Raw genomic sequence first — 24216 nt, 5'->3', positions numbered from 1 at the left:
CAGGCAAAGTAATATGTACCCCTTAGGAAAGGAGGAAGAGCCACAATTGTTTTTTGCTTGTGTTTCATTTATGCATATGTATTGTTTGCTTTTTCTAATGACAGGCAAATATTAAATTATGCCACACCTTTAGTTTTATGTCTTTTTATATATTTTTCTTCTCCAGGGGGATTATTCTATATAATTTTTCAGAAAATTGTAGAATTTTTGAGCCTTGAGGGTCTTTATAGCTCACTTAGCCCCAAACCTTCATTTCAAGCTTAAAGAAATGACAAGAGATGAGTGTAAGGATTTCATGGCCTTTATCCTGAGGGAAGCTCCCAATTTGCTTTACACAGGGCAGGTGAACCACAGGAAAGCCACCGGTGTTTTTGGCTTGAAGAATGAGGAGACGGACTTCGGGACAAATTTAGGGGAGCCCTAAATTCTATATATAAACTATGAACAATGAATTGCGCATTTTCAGGGCTGACTTGAAGCAGTCCAGCTAAGACAAAAATAATACAACCAAATTTTGAGTGGCTGCCTACCATAGGCCAGAGTTTGTGGGTTGAGTCCAAATTACTGGCTGATAAAAAGTAATCAAAACTCTTCGGATTTTAGAAATAACAGAAGAGAATCTTGAGAAAAAAACACTCACAATATTCAATACAAAATCACTTATCACACAAAAAAATAGGAAATGTGACGAATTCTCAGAACAAGCAAACAAATATAATCAACAGAGACCAAGTACAAAATGATGCAGATTTTGGAATTAGCAAACAATGATTTTAAAGATCTATGATTATAAGTATCTCAGGACATAAAGAAAGATATTTTATAATGAATGAAAAAATAGGAAGTCTTAGTAAAGACTTCCATAGAAAAACAAAGGGCAAAATGGGCATGAAAAGTACTTGAAAAAATAATGGCCAAAATTTTCCCAAACATAAATTTATACATGTAAGAAACTTAATAAAAGATAGGAAATAAAATTACAAAGAAAACCATAACTAAGTCCATCAAACAAGGATAGAAGAAAAGTCTTAATGTTGAAATTGTGATCTGGGATTTCTAACTTTTGTTAATATAATACATACAGCAGCTATAGCATAAAGAATAGCACAAGGGGATAAGGACACATGTGATACCTTAATCAATAAAGAAAAAAAGGAACAGCACAAGGGCTTATGATTATAAGATTTCTCTATTTTAAGGGGAGTGGAACAGTATTAACTCTAAGAGGACTGAATGGTTAAGGATGTATATTGTTAAAAAGATGTATCACATTAACACTAATCAAAGGAAAAATAGAGTAGCTATATTAAAATCAGACAAAGTACATCTCAGAGCAAAGAATGTCACCAGGGATAAAGAAGGTCATTTCATAACGATAACTGGGTCACAATAAAAAAAAGACATAAAAATCATGGATACGGAGAACAAATAGATGGAGGGGAGCTTGGGGAGCTAGGTGGAAAACATGAAGAGGTTAAGAAGTACAAATCAGCAATTATAAAATAGTCACAGAGATGTAAAGTACAGCATAGAGAATAGTTAATAATCCTATCTAATAAAGAGGTAATATGCAAATTGACCATCACTCCAACACACAAGATGGTCGCCACCTTGTGGACACAAGATGGCCAGCAGGGGGGGCAGTTGGGGGCGATCAGGCCTGCAGGGGAGGGCAGTTGGTAGCGATCAGGCCTGCAGGGGAGGGCAGTTTGGAGGGACAAAGCCTGCAGGAGAGGGCAGTTGAGGGCAACCAAGCCAGCATGGGAGGGCAATTAGGGGTGACCAGGCCTGCAGGGTAGGGTACTTGGGGGTGACCAGGCCTGCAGTGGAGGGCAGTGGTGGGGACCAGGCCTGCAGGGGAGGGAAGTTGGGCCTGACCAGGACTGCAAGGGAGGACAGTTGGGGGCGACCAGGCTGGCAGTGGAGGGCAGTTAGGAGGCAATCAGGCTGGCATGGGAGAGCACTTAGGGGGGATCAGGTCTGCAGGGGAGGGCAGTTAGGAGGTGATCAGGCCAGAAGGGGAGGGCAGTTAGGGGGCGATCAGGCCAGCAGAGGAGGGCAGTTAGGGGTGATCAGGCTGGCAGGGGAGCAGTTGGGGGTGATGAGGCCGACAAGGGAGCAGCTGGGGGCGATCAGGCTGGCAAGGGAACAGTTGGGGGCGATCAGGCCAGCAGGGGAGTGGTTAAGGGGGTCATCAGGCTGGCAGGCAGAGGCGGTTAGGGGGTCATCAGGCCAGCAGGTAGAGATGATTAGGGGTGATTAGGCAGGCAGGCAGGCGAGTGGTTAGGAGCCAGTGGTCCAGGATTACAGAGGGTTCAGGCCGGGCTGAGGGACCCCCCACCCATGCATGAATTTTGTGCACTGGGCCTCTAATCCTATATAATAAAAGCCTAATATGTTAAGTGTCCAGTTGGCTGTTCAACCAATCAAAACGTAATATGCTAATGATATGCTAAGGCCGTTCAACTGCTCGCTATGATGTGCACTGACCACCAGGGAGAAGACACTCCGACCAGTAGGTGAGCTTGCTGCTGGGGTCTGGCCGATCGGGACTGAGCAAGATGGGCCGGACATGCCGTGGAGCCCTCCCAGGGTCCCTTCTTGGCTGGCAAACTTTCTGCATCCCTCTCCGGCCCTGATCATGCACTGGTGGGGTCCCTCAGCTTGACCTGCGCCCTCTTGCAATCCAGGACCCCTCAGGGGATGTCAGAGAGCCAGTTTCAGCCCAATCCCACAGGCCAGGCTGAGGAACCCCACTGGTGCACGGATTTGTGCACCAGGCCTCTAGTATTAGAAATAAGAAAGGTCTCAAACTAATGGTCTCAGATAACACCTTAAGAAGATAAGAAATCAAATCCAAAGTAAACAGAAGAAGGAAATAACAAAGATCAAAGTATAAACCAATAAAATAAAAATAAAAAACAACAACAGAGAATCAATAAAACCAAAGCCACTTTTTAGATCAGTAAAGTAGATAAACCTCTGGGCAGTCTAACCTGTAATAAGAAAGGAAACACAGCCGAAACCGGTTTGGCTCAGTGGACAGAGCGTCGGCCTGCGGACTGAAAGGTCCCAGGTTTGATTCCGGTCAAGGGCATGTACCTGGGTTGTGGGCACATCCCCAGTAGGAGATGTGCAGGAGGCGGCTGATCGATGTTTCTTTCTCATCGATATTTCTAACTCTCTATCTCTCCCTTCCTCTCTGTAAAAAATCAATAAAATATATTTAAAAAAAAAAAAAAAGAAAGGAAACACAAATTACCAATATCAGGAATGGGAGAGCCAATATCACTACATATTCTACTGACATCAAAAGGATAATTAGGAACTATTTGAATAACTTTATGCCTAATAAATTTGAGATTTTAGATAAAATGGACAATTTTTCTACAAGATATAAAACAAATATAATTTGTACAGAAATATGCTCCCACAAAGAAAACTTCAGGACTAGTTGGCTTCACTGGTGAATTTTCACCAAAAATTTAAGAAAGAAATAATACCAAGTATACACAGAATTTTTTAAAAAATGAAAGAGAAAGGACAACTTCCCAATTCATTCCAAAATGCCAGTATTACTCATTCGGCAACACCAGAAAAAGATATTAAGAAAACTATAGGCAAACTAATATTCCTTATATCCTGAGAAACCAAAAATACCAATCAGAAAGAAAGTATGCACCCTATGCTCATAGCAGCATAATGTACATAGCAGCATAAGATCTGGAAACAGCCCAATTGCCCATCAGTAGATGAGTGGATAAAAAAGCTGTGGTACACCCCTGGTTGGTTTGGCTCAGTGGATGGAGCACTGGCCTGCGGACTGAGGGTCCTGGGTTTGATTCTGGTCAAGGGCATGTGCCCAGGTTGTGGGCTCAATCCCCAGTGGGGGGCATGCAGGAGGCAATCAATCAATGATTTTCTCTCACCATTGATGTTTCTCTCTCTCTCTGTGAAATCAATAAAAATATACTTAAAAAATAGCTGTGGTACATTTATACCATGGAATACTATGCAGCAGAATCTCTTACCCTTTGAGACAGCATGGAGGGACCTGGAAAGTATCATGCCAAGTGAAATAAGTCAGTCAGAGAAAGACAAGTATCACATGATCTCACTCATATGTGGAATCTTATTAACAAAACTAGAGGCCCGGTGCACAAAAATTTGTGCACTGGGGGGTAAGGGATCCCTCAGCCCGGCCTGTGCCCCCTCGCAGTCTGGGACCCCTCGGGGGTGACCACTTGCTGGCTTAGGCCTGCTCCCCGGGGGATTGGGCCTAAGCTGGCAATCAGACATCCCTCTGGCAGCCCGGCAGCCCTCGGGGGATGTCCATTTGACAGCAGGGAGCAGACCTAAGCTTCAGTCAGACATCCTTAGTGCTGCTGAGGAGGCAGGAGAGGCTCCCACCACCACCGCTGTACTGGCAGCCATCAGCCTGGCTTGTGGCTGAGCAGAGCTCCCCCTGTGAGAGCACACTGACCACCAGAGGGCAGCTCCTGCACTGAGCGTCTGCCCCCTGGTGGTCAGTGTGTGTCATAGTGACCAGTCATTCCCAGTCTTTCTGCTGTTAGGGTCAGTTTGCATATTACCCTTTTACTATATAGGATAGAGGCTTGGTGCACGGGTGGGGGCTGGCTGGTTTGCCCTGAAGGGTGTCCCGGATCAGGGTGGGGGTCCTGCTTGGGTGCCTGGCCAGCCTGGATAACGGGCTGATGGCTGTTTGCAGCTGGTCACACCCCCTTTAGGGTGGGGGTCCCCACTGGGGTGCCTGGCCAGTCTGGGTGAGGGGCTAAGGGCTGTTTTCATGCTGGCGGGAGACTGAAGCTCCCAGCCTTTTTTTTTTATTTTTTATTCTGGGATTTATTTACCTTCTATAGCTGTCACTGGAGCTGAGAGCCAGCTCCAGCTCTGAAGCCTGACTCCAGCTCTGAGACCGTGGCTCGCTGAAAGCAGGTATCTGGGTTTGTTTACCTTCTATAATTGAAACTCTGTTGCCATCACTGGCGCTCTAAGCTCTGAGGCCCCGGCTGGCTGAAAGCAGGTATCTGGGGTTTGTTTAGCTTCTATAATTGAAACATTGTTGCTTCTGGAGCTCAGAGCCGGGCCGCAGCAGGCGTGGAACCTTGGCTTCCTCCATCACTGGAGCAAGCAAGCCTCCTGCTCGCTTCAGCTGCGTGGCTGCCGGCCGCCATCTTTGTTGGCAGTTAATTTGCATATCCTGCTGATTAGCCAATGGGAAGCGTAGCGGAGGTATGGTCAATTACCATGTTTGTCTATTATTAGATAGGATAAACTGATGAAGAGAGTAGATCCAGAGACATGGAAGCATGGAACAGAGTGTAGAATCTCAGAGGGCAGGGGGGTGGATGGGAGGCAATCATCCAAAGAACTTGTATGCATATATGCACAGCCCATGGACACAGACACTAGGGTAGTGAAGAGCTGGAGGGAGTCTTCAGGGGGATAAAGAGTAGTACTTTTAACAATAAAGTTAAAACACACACACACACACACACACACACACACACACACACACACTCACACAACAAAACCCCTAATATTCCTCATGAACATAAATGCAAAACTTTAAAACAAAATTTTAGCAAATTGAATACAAAAAAATAGAAGGATAATATATTATTACAAAGTAAAGTTTATCTTGCAACTCTCATTCACTGCTGGTGTGAATGTAAAATGGTACAACCACTTTGGAAAACAGTCTAGCAGTGTCTTAAAACCTTCCAAATATTCCTCATAGATCTAGGCATTCCACTTCTAGTTATTTACCAAGAATAAAACAAGCATAGGTTTATAAATTTATAGATTTATAAAAGAACATACACAGAAGCTTTATTCATAATTGTCAAAAGCTTTCAACCACCCAAATTTGTCCAACAATAAGTGGATAAATTGTGGTATGTATGTATAATATCCTCAGTTATAACAAAAGAATAAATTATTTCTACACACATAATAGGATGAGTCTCAAAATAAGTTTGCTGAACAAAAGGAAACAGAAACACATAAAAAGTATATACAATTTATGTAAAATCCTAAAAAACACAAACTAAGCTATATGACAGAAAGAAGATCAGAGGTTGCCTGGGTAGGAAGAGATGTGAAGAAGAAATTAACAGGGGACCTGGTAATGAGTATGTTCATGCTGTTTATAGTGGTGATGGTTTAAAGCATATGCCAAAATTGATCAAACTGTGTACTTTAAAAGTGTGCAAATTACTATATGTAAATTACACCTCTATTCAAGCTGTTTAAAAGGAAAATCAATAGATAAATGAAAATAAAATGCAAAAAAACCATCAAATTATCAAGGAAATTATAGCCCAATCATGCAAAGGGAAAATGCAAGTATATTCATAAAATAGAATACAATACTTTTCAGCAATATAAAATAAATTATAACATATGGAACAAGATGGATGAATCTCAAAATATACTAAGTGAAAGAAAGAAGCTTTACACAAAAGAGCACACATATGTGGTTACATTAATATGATGCCATAAAACAGGTATAATCATTCTACAGTGAAAAATTGAACACTGTCTCTGGAGAGGAAGGGTAGGATTGACTGCAAAATGATGTGAGTTGAAACCTATTTAATTTTATTAACCAATGTAACCCCAATTTTAAAAAAAAGGGTATGAGGATACTATCGTAATAATATATCTTGTTAAGGATTTGGATAACACATGTATAAGCATATACCAAAACTCAATGAATGGTATACTTAATATTTTTACATTTCATGTTTTGTAAATCCTCAAAAGCACTATGTATACTAATAAAAGGGTAATATGCAAATTAACCATCACTCCATGACAAAGATGGCAGAGCCCATAGATAAAAAGATGGCGGCGCCGGACGGAGCCACGGAGCCAGCCAGAGCGGGCAGGATGCTTGGCTTCCTTCAGGTGGGATGCTTGGCTTCCTTCGTTGCCCCAGCGACAAAGGAAGCCAAGCCTCCCGCAAGCCCTGGCGGGCCGCCCAGGGCCAGTCTCTGGGCGGCAGCAACGGAGCCAGCCAAAGTGCATGGGAGGTGGCTCCGGAGCGAAGGCCCGGGTCCCGGGTGCCGGAGGGAAGCCAGTGCCAGCAGCCAGGGGAAGGAAGACCTATTCTTGCACGAATCTTTGTGCATCAGGTCTCTAGTAAACAAATATTAAAATCTAGTCAATAACATGCATGCTGAGATATTTAGAGAAAAATGTATACAACTTACCATAAAATGTGTAAAAAAATTAAGATGAATCACTGGATAAATGGAAATTTGGTAAGGCAAATACAGTAAAATGTTAGTGACAGAATCTAGATGTTGGGTATACTCATGTTCTTTCAATTTTTTTGAATTGTTTAAAATGTCTTAACAAAACATTGGAGGGAAAGGTTGAGAATGAAAGAATAGAAGAGATTGGAAAGCCTAGATGCTAGAAACCAGGAAGCAGAAGTTTTTATCAGTGCACAGTACTGCCCAGGGAAAATGGGACTCTGCTGGCCAATATGTCTGTCAGTTTGGAAAGATACATTCTTATCTTTATACATGGAGATGAATGAATCCAAGTATCCTAGTTTGACACTAGCTAATTAAGATCATCAAAATAACTCCCTTTGTTCATGCTAAATTAGCAGCCTTCTTGTGATTATAACCTAACTTCCCACAAAAATTTTTATAGAAGGAAGAAAGAAAATACTGGCCAATCAATGGCCACTTAGTAATTAAATGTTTTACTGTTAATTAATTAATGAGAACATTATGATTTCTATAATACACTAATAAATTTGGTTAGACTGAAATGCATGCATTAAACCTGATCAAATCTCAGCCTACCAAAAATGAAATTGCCTTCTCAACTGAGAAAACTGATTATAGATTAAAAAAGAAACGATTACTCTCCTAAGATTTTTAAGATCTTAGAATCAGAAGGGCTCCTGAGATCATGGTGCTTGTTATCTACTTTTTTCTCATTATTTGTTGCTGAGACACTAAATTAATGTCTTTCCTGATTCCTTCCAAAAAGCATTTTATCAGGCCTAAAGGACAAAAGGCTTATTATACTGCCCTCTGGAATAAATTCTCATTAGAACACCCAAACACAAATAGACCATATTCATAAGAAATGTACATTTAATTACCTGTGCACCCTCATTATAAATATCTGGGAAAGAAGTCTGAGTTGCTGTTTCATCATTTTGCAAAGTTGGTTTATTTAGAAATTGGGTAATTTCCTTGGATTTTTGTTCAAGTTGATCTAAGGAAAAGAAAATAAATAGAAATGATTTCTGCCTCAAGTCTGAAACTTAGTGAGTTATTATTTTCTAGGGATACATTATATGCTGTTTAGTTTTCTTAATTACAATTATGCCATCAATGACAACATCTTTTAAAACTGTTAAATGATCTCAAGGACCAAAAGGCATCCCCAGTAAACCCCTTGCTTCAAAGGTAAAATAAAACAGGCCTACGTGGCATTTTTTGTTTTATTTCTTTACTCTTCACTGAAGTGTTATAAAGTCCATGGAGATTTTATAGGAGTTTTAAACATGAACATGGTTCATTTAAGAGGGCAGTGTGCTTATAACACACCGTTCCCATGTTATGCGCCTCAAGGCTTTCTAGTTAATGTTCAGTTCTTCAATACAGATCTTCAACTTAATTCTTTCCTTTATGTATATAACAATCTATTAGAATTAAAATAATTAGAGGCATTTCTTATTTTAATAACATTTTTCAAAAAATGTTTTCTTAAACCTTCATCAAGGATAAAAATTTTCTTTAAAAAGAAATTTTCAATGATAAGAAAAGCATTCAGATCCATGTCCCCCTACCTATGCACTTAGATATAGCCTGAGTTATCCATAAATTATTCCAAATCCTACTCAATTCAGTCACTGAACCCTTCAGACCCCAGTCATATTTTATATAGCCTTCCTTTAAATATCTGACACATCATCATCAATAGTTTTTAGTACAATTATAGTATTAAGCAAGATTATAATTTTCATCAGAGACAGGAGAAACACAACAAAGAGTTCAGAAGAGATGCTTTAATCCTTCCATTGATTCAATTGGTTTGAGCAAATGATGTTATTAACCCTAAAATTCTGAAGTAGGAGCACCCAAGTTCTGGACCGTGAGCTTCAAAAGCAATCAAACACTGACCTTCCAGCTGCTGAATGGCCTGGGCTGAATGAAGTGCCTGCTCACTCTTCTCTTGGAGAAGCTTTGAATTTTCATCCTTTAGAGCATCACAGGCAGAGTGTAGCTCTTGCTCAATCTTTTGAAGACTCAAAATGTGAGAGGTCTTCTCTTCCATTTCTGTTTTGTGCTTCTGCTCCAAAGCACTGTACCGGTACTGAAGTTCAGCCTGCGCTTGACCTGCTTGCTCAAGCTGTTCCAGTAGATGACGCATTTCTTCCTGCAGGTTATGAAAGGATAATTTTCTCTCTGCCACTTCAAGGTCCATCTTTTCCATCAGAGTCTTGGCCTCCTGTCTTTCTGTTTCCACAGTGTTTCTTAAAGTATTATGCTCAGCTTCCATCTGCTGTAACTGCTGAGAGAGAACCTAAGATAAAAAGACAAAGTCTCATGAACCATAAATTCATTCTTTCATCTCAATAAGCAAAGGGAAGTGCCTCTTCTAGGTGAAGCATGGGCTACCAGCCGTGGGCAAACTACGGCCTGCGGGCCGGATCCGGCCGTTTGAAATGAATAAAACTAAAAAAAAAAAAAAGACCGTACCCTTTTATGTAATGATGTTTACTTTGAATTTATATTAGTTCACACAAACACTCCATCCATGCTTTTGTTCCGGCCCTCCGGTCCAGTTTAAGAACCCATTGTGGCCCTCGAGTCAAAAGATTTGCCCACCCCTGGGCTAGACACTCAGCACCAAACCTACAATTGCATAAGACTCTCAATGTTTGCGTCTTGATACTTTTGACAGTTTGTATTTATTTGTGCCATTAATTGTATTATTTATTTGAGTCATTATCTTTTAATTTCTGTCTCTCCCAATACAAAATAAAGTCAATAAGAGAAAGAGACTGTATCTGTTTTATCATCATTGCTCTCTAGCACATAGCACAGTATATAGTATTTTGAGTACACGGTACTCAAAAAACAATGAATGAATGAATAAATTAATTAATTAATCAATCAATCCAGTCCCTGCCTTCAAGGAACTCAGAGTTCAGTGAGAGAGTCACACTTAGATCATTATAATGCAAAATTATAGACACCATGAAAGAGATACTTAAAAGGTATTAAAAGGAGCAGAGAAGGAGGGAAATTTACCAAAAGTCACATATACGCAATCATCTATAAAGTACCAATCTAGTAAGTGACATAACTGGGATTTGAACTTGATTATCTAATGACAACCAGAAAGGGGCCTCAGTGTCAGGGTATGGCTTTTGTTAGGACTGGAGATAAGGGAATATGTTTCTATGCAAGAAAGTCTTCTTAAAAGGAGTTGAAAATTAAGAAGAAAGGAGATGCCTGACTTTCTCCAGCAGCATCTGCACTCACATGAACAAGAAGAGAATGTGAACTATGACACCCATTCCACATTACAATGTGGCTTTTTGAATGTGATAGGGCAGAGACACAAGGAATCCAAGGGCTGGTAGAAGAACAGCCAAAATAGTCGAACATGGGTCTATACTGGACAGGCAAGAGAGAAAGGCCAAAAAGAACTAATAATACTAAAGGAACAAAGTGAAAGGATCAAGGGACCTTGATGAGAAGGAAGGTTAGGAAAGTCTAAGAAAGGGAACAACAAGGTGGGTTACAGTCATGGAATGGAATATTGAGTTTAAGATCTTAGAACATCAGCATCCTTGATCACCTTTAGATTCAAGGGAATATTACAAAATGGTGGGATTAATTCAATCCAACAGAAAGTCAACCAGCAAAAACAAAGAAGGGACAGTACATAAAGCAAAAGAATCATTCAAGACAGAGAAGAGGTAAACTGATAGAAAAGAATCACCAGAGGAGCATATGACATTCTAGAGAAAGTAAGACCTAGGTCTAAAATCACAAAGGAAAAGAACAGCAAAGAAAGATGTGAAATGTAAGTTCATAGGGGAGGCGGGAGGAGGGGACTAGATGAAAGAAGGTGAAGGGATTAGCCAAAGAACACATATGGATAACACACAGACAACAGTGTAGAGATGGGCCGGGGGGGGGGGGGGGGGGGGGGCGGGCGGGAGCTGGGCGGAGGTGGGCAAAAGCAGGGGGGGGGGAGGTAAATAGGCATATCTGTAATAGCGTCAACAATAAAAATAAAGTAAGAAAAGAGATATACATTATAGTAAATATTAAATTTAAAAATACGTATGTTAAATGTAAGCTTCACGAGGGAAAAAAAACATGTACTGTATCTGTTTTGCTTACAATGCACCACCACCACAGGGAATTTGTTGAAAGAATTAATAAATGCCATCAATTCTCTGAAAACTTATAACAAAATCTTATACCTGCTGCCTGGCAAACTACAGTAGAAATGAGTAATGCCGAGGCAGGCAGTTGAGATCAGAGGGCAGTACCTGGTTTCTCTGTTCGGCAGCAGTCAGCTCCTGTTGCAGCAGCTCCACAACCTGAGCACGGCCCAATAAGGCTTCTTCATGCTCTTCAAGCTTCCTCTGTAGCACCCGCAGTTTCTGACAAGGAAACATTTTAGACATAATGTGCTAACACATGAGCACTGTCATTTCAAAATGTCACGTAGATTTGTGAACTTAAGATTTTTGGATGTTGAGGATGACAGATTAAAGAGTGGGACACCAGCATGCCATGCTCCCCAACCAGCAGCAAGAGAGAATCTTGAAAAAGGTCTCTTCCAGAGCACTGACAACCACCAAACTGAGACGCAAGCAAGTACGTGAGTTAGGGAGCCTTTCTAATAATTAAAGAAAATGACACACATCCACTTTTTAAAATTATATAGTCAATGTCCTGTACCTAAATAACACAGGTACATATATATCTCACTTACCAAAGAAAACATTCTCTGCAAGCAAGAACCATTTTTCTTCTAGCGTCATGCATGGTACATGCACTCAATAGACATTTGTTGAATGAATTAATCTATGATACATGTATACATTAATATTCTACTTTAAAAAGCATTGTATTCTGAAACCTTAGTGGTATATTCTGAAGGACTGCTTAGAACTTAGAAAAAGTTTTCACTCAAAATAATTAAATGGATCAATCATGAAAGGCCACTGGAGCCCCTTTAGGTACCACACTGCACTACACACTAAACAGAAACAAATACCTTTGAGTTAGTAGGTGAAAAGCTCAAAATCAATGAAGCCAATTTTCAAAAGAGATTCAATAATTATTTTTTAAATATTGACTTGATGAAAGACTTCATGGCTTCAAAATCAATCCTATTTTAATTTAATTTTTGAAAATTTAAAACTGGCTTCATGATTTGAAGCTTTGGATCAGGTTTTTAATGCACATAGGTAACAGCTTATGATCAACAAACCAAAGGGAAACCAATTTCTGACTACCACATACATTTGCCAATTAAACTCAGCTTTTGAGTACCAACAACCTGGTTAAAGAGGTAAGGTAGGATAAGAAAAAAATAAATAATCAATATGCAACAGAAGACAAGGACACCAAAAAGAAGCCAATTAAGGAGCACGCTAAGACCATGTGAAGAGCAGTGGGTAATGGTGAAAAAAATGGCTGTGACAATTTAACTAAATGTTAACCAAAAATGACAGTCATTCTACTAAGTTTTAGCAACACACCTGTTGCATCTCTGTTTCCACATCTGCCTGGGTTACTAACTGAAGAAGCTCATCTTCATGAAGACGAACTTGTGTTTCAAAGCGGGCATCTTTCTCTCGGACCACCTGCTGCATGGAACTCAACTAAAGACACACCAGAGAAACTATACAAGTTACACTCCCCAAATATCACAAACGAAACTCATAGACTATTCTCCAAAGATTGACACTGAGAACTGATAAGCAATAGGTTCTTCTAATTAAAGTTTGAATGTCAAAGTTGATAATGTTGGAAGAGAGGCAGGCCTGACAGCAACTTCCAAATGTGACAGAAAGCCTATTATCAAATTCAGAAGTCACCCTAAATATAAATTCTGACAGAAAATCGTATTTGCATGGTTGCTAGAAATGTTTAAGTATTCAATAGTTATATATTTTTGAAGTTTCAAGGTTAGAATATTAAACATACAAAGTGAAGTTAGATTTCTGTTAATCCCTAGACACTTCTTTCAATGTTATATTCATGCTTGAAAAGTTTCAATGAAATCCTCATAAGTCAAACTTCAAACTAATGGATTTTTTATTCAGGATTCTCTGCAACAGAAAACATGAATCTTTCTTTCTAGACTTATTTTCAAAGAATTGCTTCTCCCAAAGAACTTTGTGTATTTCCCAACCCACATCACCTCCCCAGATAGCACTTTTCAGTTGTCATTATTTGAAGAGTTCTAGATCATCCTCACTTGTAACTGGCTCTTAATAGAATGAAATAAAAATATGTTGACTGACTGTGAGCTGCTCAGTATCATTGCTATTTTGAGTGTGTGTGCATGCACGTGTTTGCACACACATGTGTGTGTGCCTGCTTATTCATTTCATTAAGATCTCACATATGTAATACCTTAATCAATAAAGAAATTAAAGATTGAAAAAAATCTAAAAGAGTCGAAGAATTAAAAGATTTCTTACAAGCTCAAAAAAAAAAAATCTCCAGTTGAGCATGTCCACCAGCTTTTAGGAGTCCATTTTGCATTGGTCCTTAACTATTGCTGATTTCTCAATTCGTGACACCTTGAATTGACCTTGGCTTTCCTTTTAGGTAAGAAAAGATCTTCAACATTTTTGTGATTATCTGAATTCTGTCATCACTATGAACTTGGAATCCTATGTTTCAAGTGTATAGGCCCTGAAATCCCCTCATTAGCCAAACACATATACAAATCCTTTCCCACAAATGTACCAGTCTTTTTCCTCTCTGAGACTTTGCTCATACCATTCTCCACAAATGAAACACCTTCCCCTACCTTGTCAAGAATATTACATTATCTGTCCATCACAATTTTGCTTAAGTTTCTGTTGAACTCTTGTCACACTCAAAGTAACCACTTTCACCTCTCCAAAATACTTTCAGTCTGTGTTGCTGTTGCTATGCACTTACTTGGAATGACTTGCACTATGATTCATCTGTTAATATGTTTATATATCTTGGCTTTCCATGTTTTAAGCCACTTGTCGGTAAATTTATGTTTTGTATTTTTCATCCTGAATTGCATATAGTGCTTATATATGAAAAGGACACAATAAAAGCTAATAGGTAAAAGTAAGGATTTCAGGATATACAGTTTTAACTGTATACACAACAGTAGACCATCCACAGAGAGAAGGCACTACTAATACTCAAGTTATCAATAAAGTAAACATCTGCTGCAAAGGCACTTCAGGAAAAAAAGAAATGTGTCAGGAGTCGAAAGCATTCCCAAAGAAAAAATATAGGGGTAGGTGGTAAAACTGGAAATTTAGAACAATAATCAGAGAGAAAGAGTTGAGGACACCAGTTCAAACATTCTGGTCCTAGTAGAAGAAAAAAAATATGAAGAATGTCACTAGATACTAGAGTTCCATTTACTATTAAACCACATAAACTATACCACTTTCTCATTACATACTCACTAAGTAATCTTCTGATTATAATTTAACTTCCCACTAAGATTTTGTTAAAAGGAAAGAATGGACCTAATCATTTGTATTTCTTTTAGTTTATCTATCAGTCTCTTTTGAACTTAGCATGAACCCATTCCTAAGAGACTGAATCTCTGGGTGCTATTGAAATCAAATATCTGGGCCTGTAAAACTAAGAAACAGTTATCAATTAGGTTATGGAAAATTCATCAAGGTAAGTAACATTCCAATTCTTCTTCTAGCACAACCTTTTCATTTCTAGTGTAACACTCTAGCTTTATACTTTCATCTACTACAGTTTTAAAAGCGAGTGTCTGAATTGACTTGTCATGTAATAACCCATTAGATTTTCGTGATTCTTTATTCTAACAATTACGAAGTATGTTCCACCCTACCTGAGCAGCTTGCTCTGCCTGTGTCTGGCTCAGTTGGCCTTGCAAAGTGCTAATGAGTTCCTCCTTCTCTTGGAGCTGTTGCTTCATTACTGAAAATTCTTCCATCTCTGTTGAACTTTTATCAAACTGAAGACACAGAAGGAAAAAAAATTATTTAATCAAACTATTTAGCACTCTTAATTCTTTCACCTCCTTTCTTTATTCACCCTAAATACCTACCAATATCCTTCTAACTTCCTCCTAACACAAAAAGGAATTGCATGTATTGCAGTTTTTAAAGAATGTTTATCAAACTATTTTTTAGGAAGATAAAAGCAATAACAGCATTTTTAAAATGTCTCTCACAAAAACAAAACAAAACAAATAAATGAAAATGTCTCTCACATAGAAAGGGACAGTACAACTAGACAGCAAAACCAAAACCCACAGAAAATATTTATACTAAAACCAGGAACGTAGTACCACAAAGTCCAAAATATAAGCAATTAGGGGCAACCCACCAAAAGGCACAAGACCTGGTGTTAGAGTCTGTGAGAGAAGCAATAGAGCAACATCTGATGGCCTTGAGAACAGGAAAACCCCCAAAGATCCAATAAGCACTTACTGGAAAACACAGTTGTCCAATCTTAACAGCAGCTTAAATTGGCAGGACTTGCCCATTTCCCAATATTGGGTAAATACAAGGGGTCAACAGTAAGAAGGACTAACAGGCGAGAACAACCTAGCTCCTCTGAACTCTCCAAATTGACTTAGCAGGGCTGCCTTACAATACACAGACCTATACTAAGAATGAAATGAAAATTGAGCAGAGTAGTGACAACCAAAATAGAAGAAAAAGAAGGTCTATACATGTGCTATATAACTCGTTATCAACTAGCCATATATGGCTACAAAAGGCTTGAAATATGCCTAATGTGAATAAGGAATTTAGTTATTAACATTATTTAATTTTAATTAAAAACTGAAGAAATAGCCCTAACCGGTTTGGCTCAGTGGATAGAGCGTCAGCCTGCGGACTCAAGGGTCCCAGGTTCAATTCTGGTCAAGGGCATGTACCTTGGTTGTGGGCACATCCCCAGTAGGGGATGTGCAGGAGGCAGCTGATCGATGTTTCTTTCTCATCAATGTTTCTAACTCTCTATCCCTCTCCCTTCCTCTTTGTAAAAAAAAGTCAATAAAATATATTTAAATAAATAAATAAATAAAAATTAAAATAAAATAAATAAAAACTGAAGAAATACAATTTTTCCACTAAACACAACTATGTTTTGGTATAAGCAAGAAAATCTTAGAAATCCAACAGTCATATCTTTGAACACAACACAAAAAAACAACAGAAGAGACAAATCAACAAAGCTTTTCTGAACTAAGATTCCTTTCAAACATTGAGGAAAATTAATTTCACACAAAAATAAGGAGCAGAAAGGATCAAGATCAACGCCCCTAAGTCACAATTACAAAACAACTAAGGAAGTGACATTAGCCGAGGAATGGCAGCATAGGATAGCCTCTTATCCTCTCCCCCTGAAATTTCAACAAGTCAACCAACTATAATTCAACAAAGAAATTCCTGCTCAACACAGACACATAACTGAGAGATCCATGTATTGAAACATCTAAAGGTGGACAACCGGGAATAAACAGGGAGACGAGAAGGGAGAAAAGCACATATGGCCTGCCCGGAGAGGGAAGAAAGCCAGCAGTAGCAGGTGCTTCCTTCAGCCGGAACAGAGATCTGTTGGGGGCTGGGGGGGGGGGGGGGGGATGGGGGAGATAGTGGATGGTGGGGGAGCAGACAGCCCAGCAAGGCTAGCAGCAAAGGAGCGAACAGTGTCTGAGTCAGCATATGCTTGACAGAGCATGGGGTTCTATCATGCGGCCTGTTGAGCCAGCAATGGTGTTTCAGACAAAGAAATGGAACCACAGAGTCCTGTTGCCTCTTGGACTTCATAATTCGCTTCCCACTGCCCTTGGACTTGGGTCCAGGAGCATATTATCCGTAAACCAAGAGCTATTGTAGTAAACTGCTATCTCCCTCTGTGACATACCCAGGAGAGGTGCTTGGGGCAGAACCCCACAGAGGTCAGGGGTCGCCATTATGGCGAGGGCAAAACAAACTTTACCCCCAAGCAGCGTGACTGTACTGTGTTATGGAAGCCGCAGAGGTTCAAGACTGGGAAATCACAGAGGTAAAAAAAATCTTGCGATTCAGCACAATCTACTGGAAAATAGTAGAATTATCTCTTTAGAGATAAATAGAGTACAGGCAAAGGACAGCAAATACTAAGAATAACCACAGTAATGAGGATGACCATAAAAAAAATGAAAAATCTCCAGAAAGCAAGCTGGAACACATGGAAATATGTCATATAAATGACAGAGATTTCAAGTTTGAAGTTCTGAAAATACTCAATGAGATGTGAGAAAATACAGACAGGCAAGTCAATGAACTCAGTAAATAAATCAGTGTGACTAAAACGTGTACTTTACCAAAGAAATTGGACTTTAAAAAAGAACCAATCAAAAATCCTGGAAATGAGACATGCAATTAAGGAGATTAAGAGGGAACTACTGAGCATAGAAAACAGAGCCAACCTGATGGAGGAAAGAATAATGAAGATAAGAATCTAGAAATGAAAGAAGGAAGAAGAGAGAGGCCTGAGCATAAAGAAAAATTAAAGAGCTCTATGAGAATTATCTGATTCCATCAGAAAAAGCAATTTTAGAATTATAGGCATTCCAGAGGAGGAGAAGAAGGAGCATAGAACAGAGTCTATTCAAACAAATAGGGAAGTTTGAGAACTTCCAAAACCTATGGAAAGAATTAGATCCTCAAATCCAAGAAGCAAACAGAACACCTAGTTACCTCAATCCACAGAGGCCCTCTCCAAGGCAGTCAAAAATTAATGACAAAGAAAGAATTCTCAAAGCAGCCAGGGAAAAGAAGGAAAACCCCTCAGAATTTCATGTGACTTCTCAGCAGAAACTCTACAAACCAGAAGAGAGTGGAACCAAATATTCAAACATCTGAAAGAGAGAAATTAGAGCCACGAATAATATATCCTGCAATACTATCCTTTAAATATGAAAGGAAAATAAAGATGTTCCCAGACATACAGAAGCTTAGGTATTTTATCACCAGGAAACCTCAATTGCAGGACATACTCAAGGGAGTTATTTTACCTGAAACAAACAAAATAAGGTCATAGCACTATGAGTAAGATCACCAAAAAAGTTACAGCTTAAACAAATTACAGGGTTAATTTGTGATAACAAAAACATAAAAGGGGTAAAGGTCTGAAATGGCAAAGGAGGTTGAAGATCAGATGCATTCAAAAGAAAAAAAAAAAGCTTTGTTATTTATTCAAGTTTATTTTTTATAAACCTAATGGTAACAACACACAAAAATCCACAAATCAGGACACATAGCTTAAAAAAAGAGAAAACAGCCCTAACTAGTTTGGCTCAGTGGACAGAGAGTTGGTCTGCAGACTGAAAGGTCCCAGGTTTGATTCCAGTTAAGAGCATGTACCTTGGTTGCGGGCATATCCCCAGTAGGGCATGTGGAGGAGGCAGCTGATCTATGTTTCTCTCCCATCGATGTTTCTAACTTTCTATCCCTCTCCTTTCCTCTCTGTAAAAAAATCAATAAAATATACATTTTTAAAAAAAGTTTTAAAAAAAAAGTGGAAGCAGAGGAAGTAAGTATGGAATACCACCAAACAAAAACAACAGACAGAAACACAAAGGAAAAGAACCAATAGAGGCACAGAGCTACCAGAAAACAAAAGACAAAATGGCTATAGGAAATTCTCATGCATCAATAATTACCCCAAATGCAAATGGTCTGAATTCACCAATAGAGAGGCACAGAATAGCAGAATGGATCAAAAAACAAAACCCAACCAGATGCTTCCTAAAAGAGGCACATCTAAGCTGCAAGGACAAAGGCAGACTCAAAGTAAAAGGGTGGAAAATTATTCTCCAAGCAAGTAACATCCACAGAAAAGCAGGTGTAGCCATAATTATATCTGACAAAATAGATTTCAAGATAACAAGAGACAAAGACATTTTATAATGATAAAGGAGATCTACATCAAGAAAACATAACACTTCTTAATATATATGCACCCAGCCAAGGAGCACTGAAAAATATAAAATAGCCACACAAAGTATTAAAGGGAGAAAAAGATCAAAACACGATCATATTTGGGGACCTTAATACTCCACGGACAGCTCTATACAGATAAACCAAACAGAAAATCAATAAATATCAGCCTTAAATGAAACACTAGACAAAATGGACATAACTGACATTTACAGAACCTTTCATCGCAGAACACCAGATTATATATTCTTCTCCAATGTACATGGAACATTCTCAAGGATAGACCATAGGTTGGGTTACAGAACTAGCATCAATAAATTGAAGAAGACTGAAATTATACCAAGCATATTTTTGGACCAAGATGCCTTGAAATTACAACTGCAAAAAGGAAATAAAGAAACACACAGATACATGGAAATTAAACAACATATTACTAAAAAATGACTGGGTCAAAGAATAAATAAAAGGTGAGATCAAAAGATATATAGGGATAAATAAGAATGACAATACAACACAAAAAAATTTCTGGGATGCAGTGAAATCAGTAATAAGAGGGAAGTTTAAATCATTACAGGTCTATCTCAAGAAATGAGAAATCCTAAGTAAACAACCTAGTATCATCTTAAAGAACTAGAGAAAGAAGAACAAAAGCAATCCAAAGTCAGCACAAGAAAGGAAATAATAAAAATTAGAGCAGAACTGAATTAAATAGAGAACAAAAAGACTACAAAAAATTAATAAAACAAAGAGCTGGTTCTTTGACAAGATTAATAAAATTGACAAACCCCTGGCTAGACTCACCAAGGAAAAAAAAGGGAAAAGACCCATATAAACAAAATTAGAAATGAGAGAGAAATCACCATGGACATCATAGATATACAAAGGATCATACCAGAATATTATGAAGGACTATATGCCACCAAATTCAATAACCTAGAAGAAATGGATAAGTTCCTAGAATTATGTGACCTGCCTAGTCTAAATAAAGAATTGGGAAATCTAAACAGACCGATCAGTAGTGAGGAAATTGAAACAACCATCAAAAACTTCCCAAAAATAAAAGTCCAGGACCAGATAATTTCACCAGTGAACTCTACCAAACGTTCAAAGATTTAAAACCTATCCTTCTCAAACTCTTTAAAAAAAAATTGAAGAGGCAATACTTCCTAATACATTCTATGAGGCCAATATAATCCTAAGACCAAGCCTGGCAAAGATAACACAAAAAAAGAAAACTACAGACCAATATCTTTGATGAATACAGATGCAAAAATTCTGAACAAAATACTAGCAAATCGAATACAGCAATACATCCCAAAAATAATACATTACCATCAAGTGGGGTTCATTCAAGGGGCACAAGGATAGTTCAACATATGAAAATCAGTCAATTTAACACACCACATTAACAAAAGAAAGGATAAAAATCATATGATCTTATCAATAGACACAGAAAGAGCATCTGATAAGATACAGCATCCATTCATGATTAAAACACTCAATAAAATAGGAATAGAAGGAAAGTACCTCAACATAATAAAGGCCATATATGATAAACTCTCAGCTAATATCAAACTCAGTGGTAGAAAACTGAAAGCTTTTCCTCTAAGATCAGGAACAAGGCAAGGATGTCCACTCTCAACACTTATTCAACACAGTGCTGGAAGTCCTAGACAGAGCAATAAGGCAACAGAAAGAAATAAAAGGCATCCAAATTGGAAAAGAGGAAGTAAAACTGTCCTTATTTGCAGACGACATGATATTATACATACAAAACCCTAGAGATTCCATCAAAAAATGATTAGAAACAATAAACAAAAACAGTCAAGTTGCAGGATACAAAACCAATGTGCAAAAATCCATTGCCTTCCTGTATACTAACAACAAAACTTCAGAAAAGAATGAAAAAAATTCCTTTCGCAATTGCAACCAAAAGAATAAAATACCTAGAAATAAACTTAACAAAGAATGTGAAAGACCTATATATAGAAAATTACAAAGCATTATTTAAAAAGATTGAAAAAGATAAAACAAAATTTAAAAATAACCCGTGTTCATGGATTGGGAAAATCAACATAGTTAAAATGGCCATATTACCCAAAGCAATATACAGATTTAATGCAACCTCCATCAAAATCCAATGCCATTATTTAAAGAAGTAGAATGAGAAATCATCAGATTTTTATGGACCCTCAAAAGACCCCAAATAGCCAAAGCAATTCTGAGAAAAAATAACAAAGCTGGAAGTATCATAATACCTGACTTCAAATTATACTACCGAACTACTATAATCAAAACAGCATGGTATTGGCAAAGAAACAGATGCACAGATCAGTGCAACAGAATGGAGAGCCCAGCTATAAAACCACATGTATATGGACTAATAATTTTTGACAAAGAAGCCAGAAACACACAATGGAGTAAAGATAGTCTCTTTAATAAATGGTGCTGGGAAAACTGGAAAGCCACATGCAAATGAATGAAACTGAATTACAGTTTGTCCCCATGTACAAAAATTAATTCAAAATGGATCAAAGACCTAAATATAAGACCCAAAACAATAAGTTACATAGAAAAAAATATAGGTACCAAACTTATGAATATTAGTCATAGAGAACATTTTATGAACTTGAGCCCAAGGCAAAAAAATATGAATGGGACTATATCAAATTAAAATGCTTCTTCACAGCAAAAGAAACTGACAACAAAACAAAGAGGCAGCCAAACAGATGGGAGATGATATTTGAAAACAGTTGCTCTGACAAAGGTTTAAATTCCAAAATATATAAAGAACTCATAAAACTCAACACCAAACAAGCAACTCAATCAAAAAGTGGGCAGAGGACCCAAAAATACACCTCTCCCTAGAAGACACACGAATAGCCAATAGATATATGCAAAGATGTTCAACCTCACTGGCAATCAGGGAAATGCAAATCAAGACTACAATGAGATACCATCTCACACCTGTTAGTGTGGCCATTATCAACAAGACAAGCAATAGCAAGTGTTGGAGAGGTTGTGGAAAAGAGGGAACACTCATCCACTGCTGGTGGGAATGTAGACTGGTACAACCACTATGGGAAGCAGTCTGGTGATTCCTCAAAAAATTGAGAATAGAGCTACCATACGACCCAACAATTCCTCTCTTTGGAACATACCTGAAAACTTCAAAATCATCTATTTGCAAAGATATATGCACGCCTATGTTCACTGTAGCATTATTCAGGGTGGCCCAGACATAGCAACAAACAAAATGTCCTGCGATAGAGATAAAGATGTGGTACATATACACAATGGAATACTACTCAGCCATAAGAAAGGATGAAACAGCCATTTGCAACATGGGTGGATGTAGGGAGCGGCTCTAGAGTTAAGCCTCAGATTGACCTGTGGCAGGGCCACAAACAAGTCCCAGCTTAGATGGCAGAGCCCTCTTAGCATAATTAAGCTTGACCTTATGGCTACCCCTTAGATCCTTCCTAGGTAGCTAATGGACTGTGGGAGGTGCAGCAAGTGCTGCCAAAACAAGTGCAACTCACAAGAACATTGTAACTATGGTGACTACTACCTTGTTTTTCTCTGACTATAAAATAAAGCCTTGCCCTAACTGGTTTGGCTCAGTGGATAGAGCATCGGCCTGCGGACTGAAAGGTCCCAGGTTCGATTCCGGTCAAGGGCATGTACCTTGGTTGCGGGCACATCCCCAGTAGGAGGTGTGCAGGAGGCAGCTGATTGATGTTTCTCTCTCATCGATTCTAACTCTCTATCCTTCTCCCTTCCTCTCTGTAAAAAAATCAATAAAATATATTTTTAAAAAAATAAAAATAAAAATAAAGCCTCAGCTTGCTGGCTGGATCCTTCTCTGTGGCCTCATCCAGGCACAGGAGATCCTCCGAGCCCCAGCTATATTCTCTTTGTCTGTCTTTTCTTTAATCCTTCGTTGTCCCTCCTCAGCTCACTGAACCCTTGGTTGTATTGGCACGGCACAGGTGGACTTGGAGAACTTTACACTAAGTGAAATAAGTCAGTCAGAAAAAGCTAAGGAACCTATGATTTCACTCATATCAACACTAATAAAAGAGAAAAATGGTAATTGGCGTACGAGCTACCCTTTTCATTGGCTAATCAGGGCTAACCAACAAGATGGCGGTTAATTTGCATATGTAGGCACAATGCAGGGAGGCGAAAGGGAAAGCAGGAAGAAGCCCCCTGCCACTGACAGTGATCGGAAGCTAAGAGCTGGGGAGCTAAGAGCTGGGGCAGGAAGAACCCCCCTGCCACTGACAGTGATCGGAAGCTAAGAGGGGGGAGCCTTTGCCCTGCCCCCCAGCCATGATCGGAGAATCAGGTGCCTTTTCCGCCCTGGCCAGTGATAGCAGGAAGTAGGGGTGGAGCCAGCGATGGGAGCTGGGCACGGTCGAAGCTGGCAGTCCCGGGAGCTAGGGGCCCCTTGCCTGGGCCTAAAGCGAAGCCCACGATCGCGGGGCCGCTGCAGCTGCGGGTCCCCGCTGCCCGGGCTGAACGCCTAGGTCAGAGGCATCAGGCCTGGGCAAGGGGCCGATCCTGCGATTGGAGGGTGATGGGGGTCAATGCCTGAGGGCTCCCAGTATGTGAGAGGGGGCAGGCTGGGCTGAGGGACACTCCCCCACACACACACCCAGTGCACGAATTTTGTGCACCTGGCCCCTAGTCTATATATATAAAAGCCTAAGTGATCATCTGACTATTTGATCATCCGACCGGTAGCCATGATGCACAATGACCACCAGGGGGCAGACACTCCAACTGATAGCTATGACACGCATTGACAACCAGGGGGCAGATGCTCCATGCAGGAGTTGCCGAGCTGTGGTGACTTGGTAGCTGCAGCTCTCGGGTGTCGCACCTGGAACCAGAAAGGAGGGAGCCCAATTCCAGGGTGTGTCACCTGAGAACCACCCTCTCACAATTTGGGACACCTCAGGGGAGCCTGATCCTAATCCTCG

General features: G+C 39.4%; 1 protein-coding gene across 4 annotated transcripts in view; it reads right to left on the bottom strand.

The window, feature by feature from the left end:
• The window catches only part of GOLGB1 (golgin B1), a 90726-nt gene that overhangs the window by 41413 nt on the left and 25097 nt on the right, over window positions 1-24216 (bottom strand). For 3 of the 4 annotated variants that reach the window (XM_059687710.1, XM_059687707.1, XM_059687708.1), the window contains 5 exons: window positions 15121-15246; window positions 12788-12910; window positions 11567-11680; window positions 9177-9579; window positions 8150-8265 (listed from right to left, as the gene is read on the bottom strand). In XM_059687710.1, coding sequence (XP_059543693.1) covers window positions 8150-8265; window positions 9177-9579; window positions 11567-11680; window positions 12788-12910; window positions 15121-15246 — 882 coding nt within the window. The remainder of the gene's footprint in view (window positions 1-8149; window positions 8266-9176; window positions 9580-11566; window positions 11681-12787; window positions 12911-15120; window positions 15247-24216) is intronic. The other variant, XM_059687709.1, reaches the window with a different exon arrangement.

This window comes from Myotis daubentonii, chromosome 3 (assembly GCF_963259705.1).
Source record: "Myotis daubentonii chromosome 3, mMyoDau2.1, whole genome shotgun sequence".
NCBI lineage: Eukaryota > Metazoa > Chordata > Mammalia > Chiroptera > Vespertilionidae > Myotis > Myotis daubentonii.
This window is presented reverse-complemented; position numbering and strand designations above follow the sequence as displayed.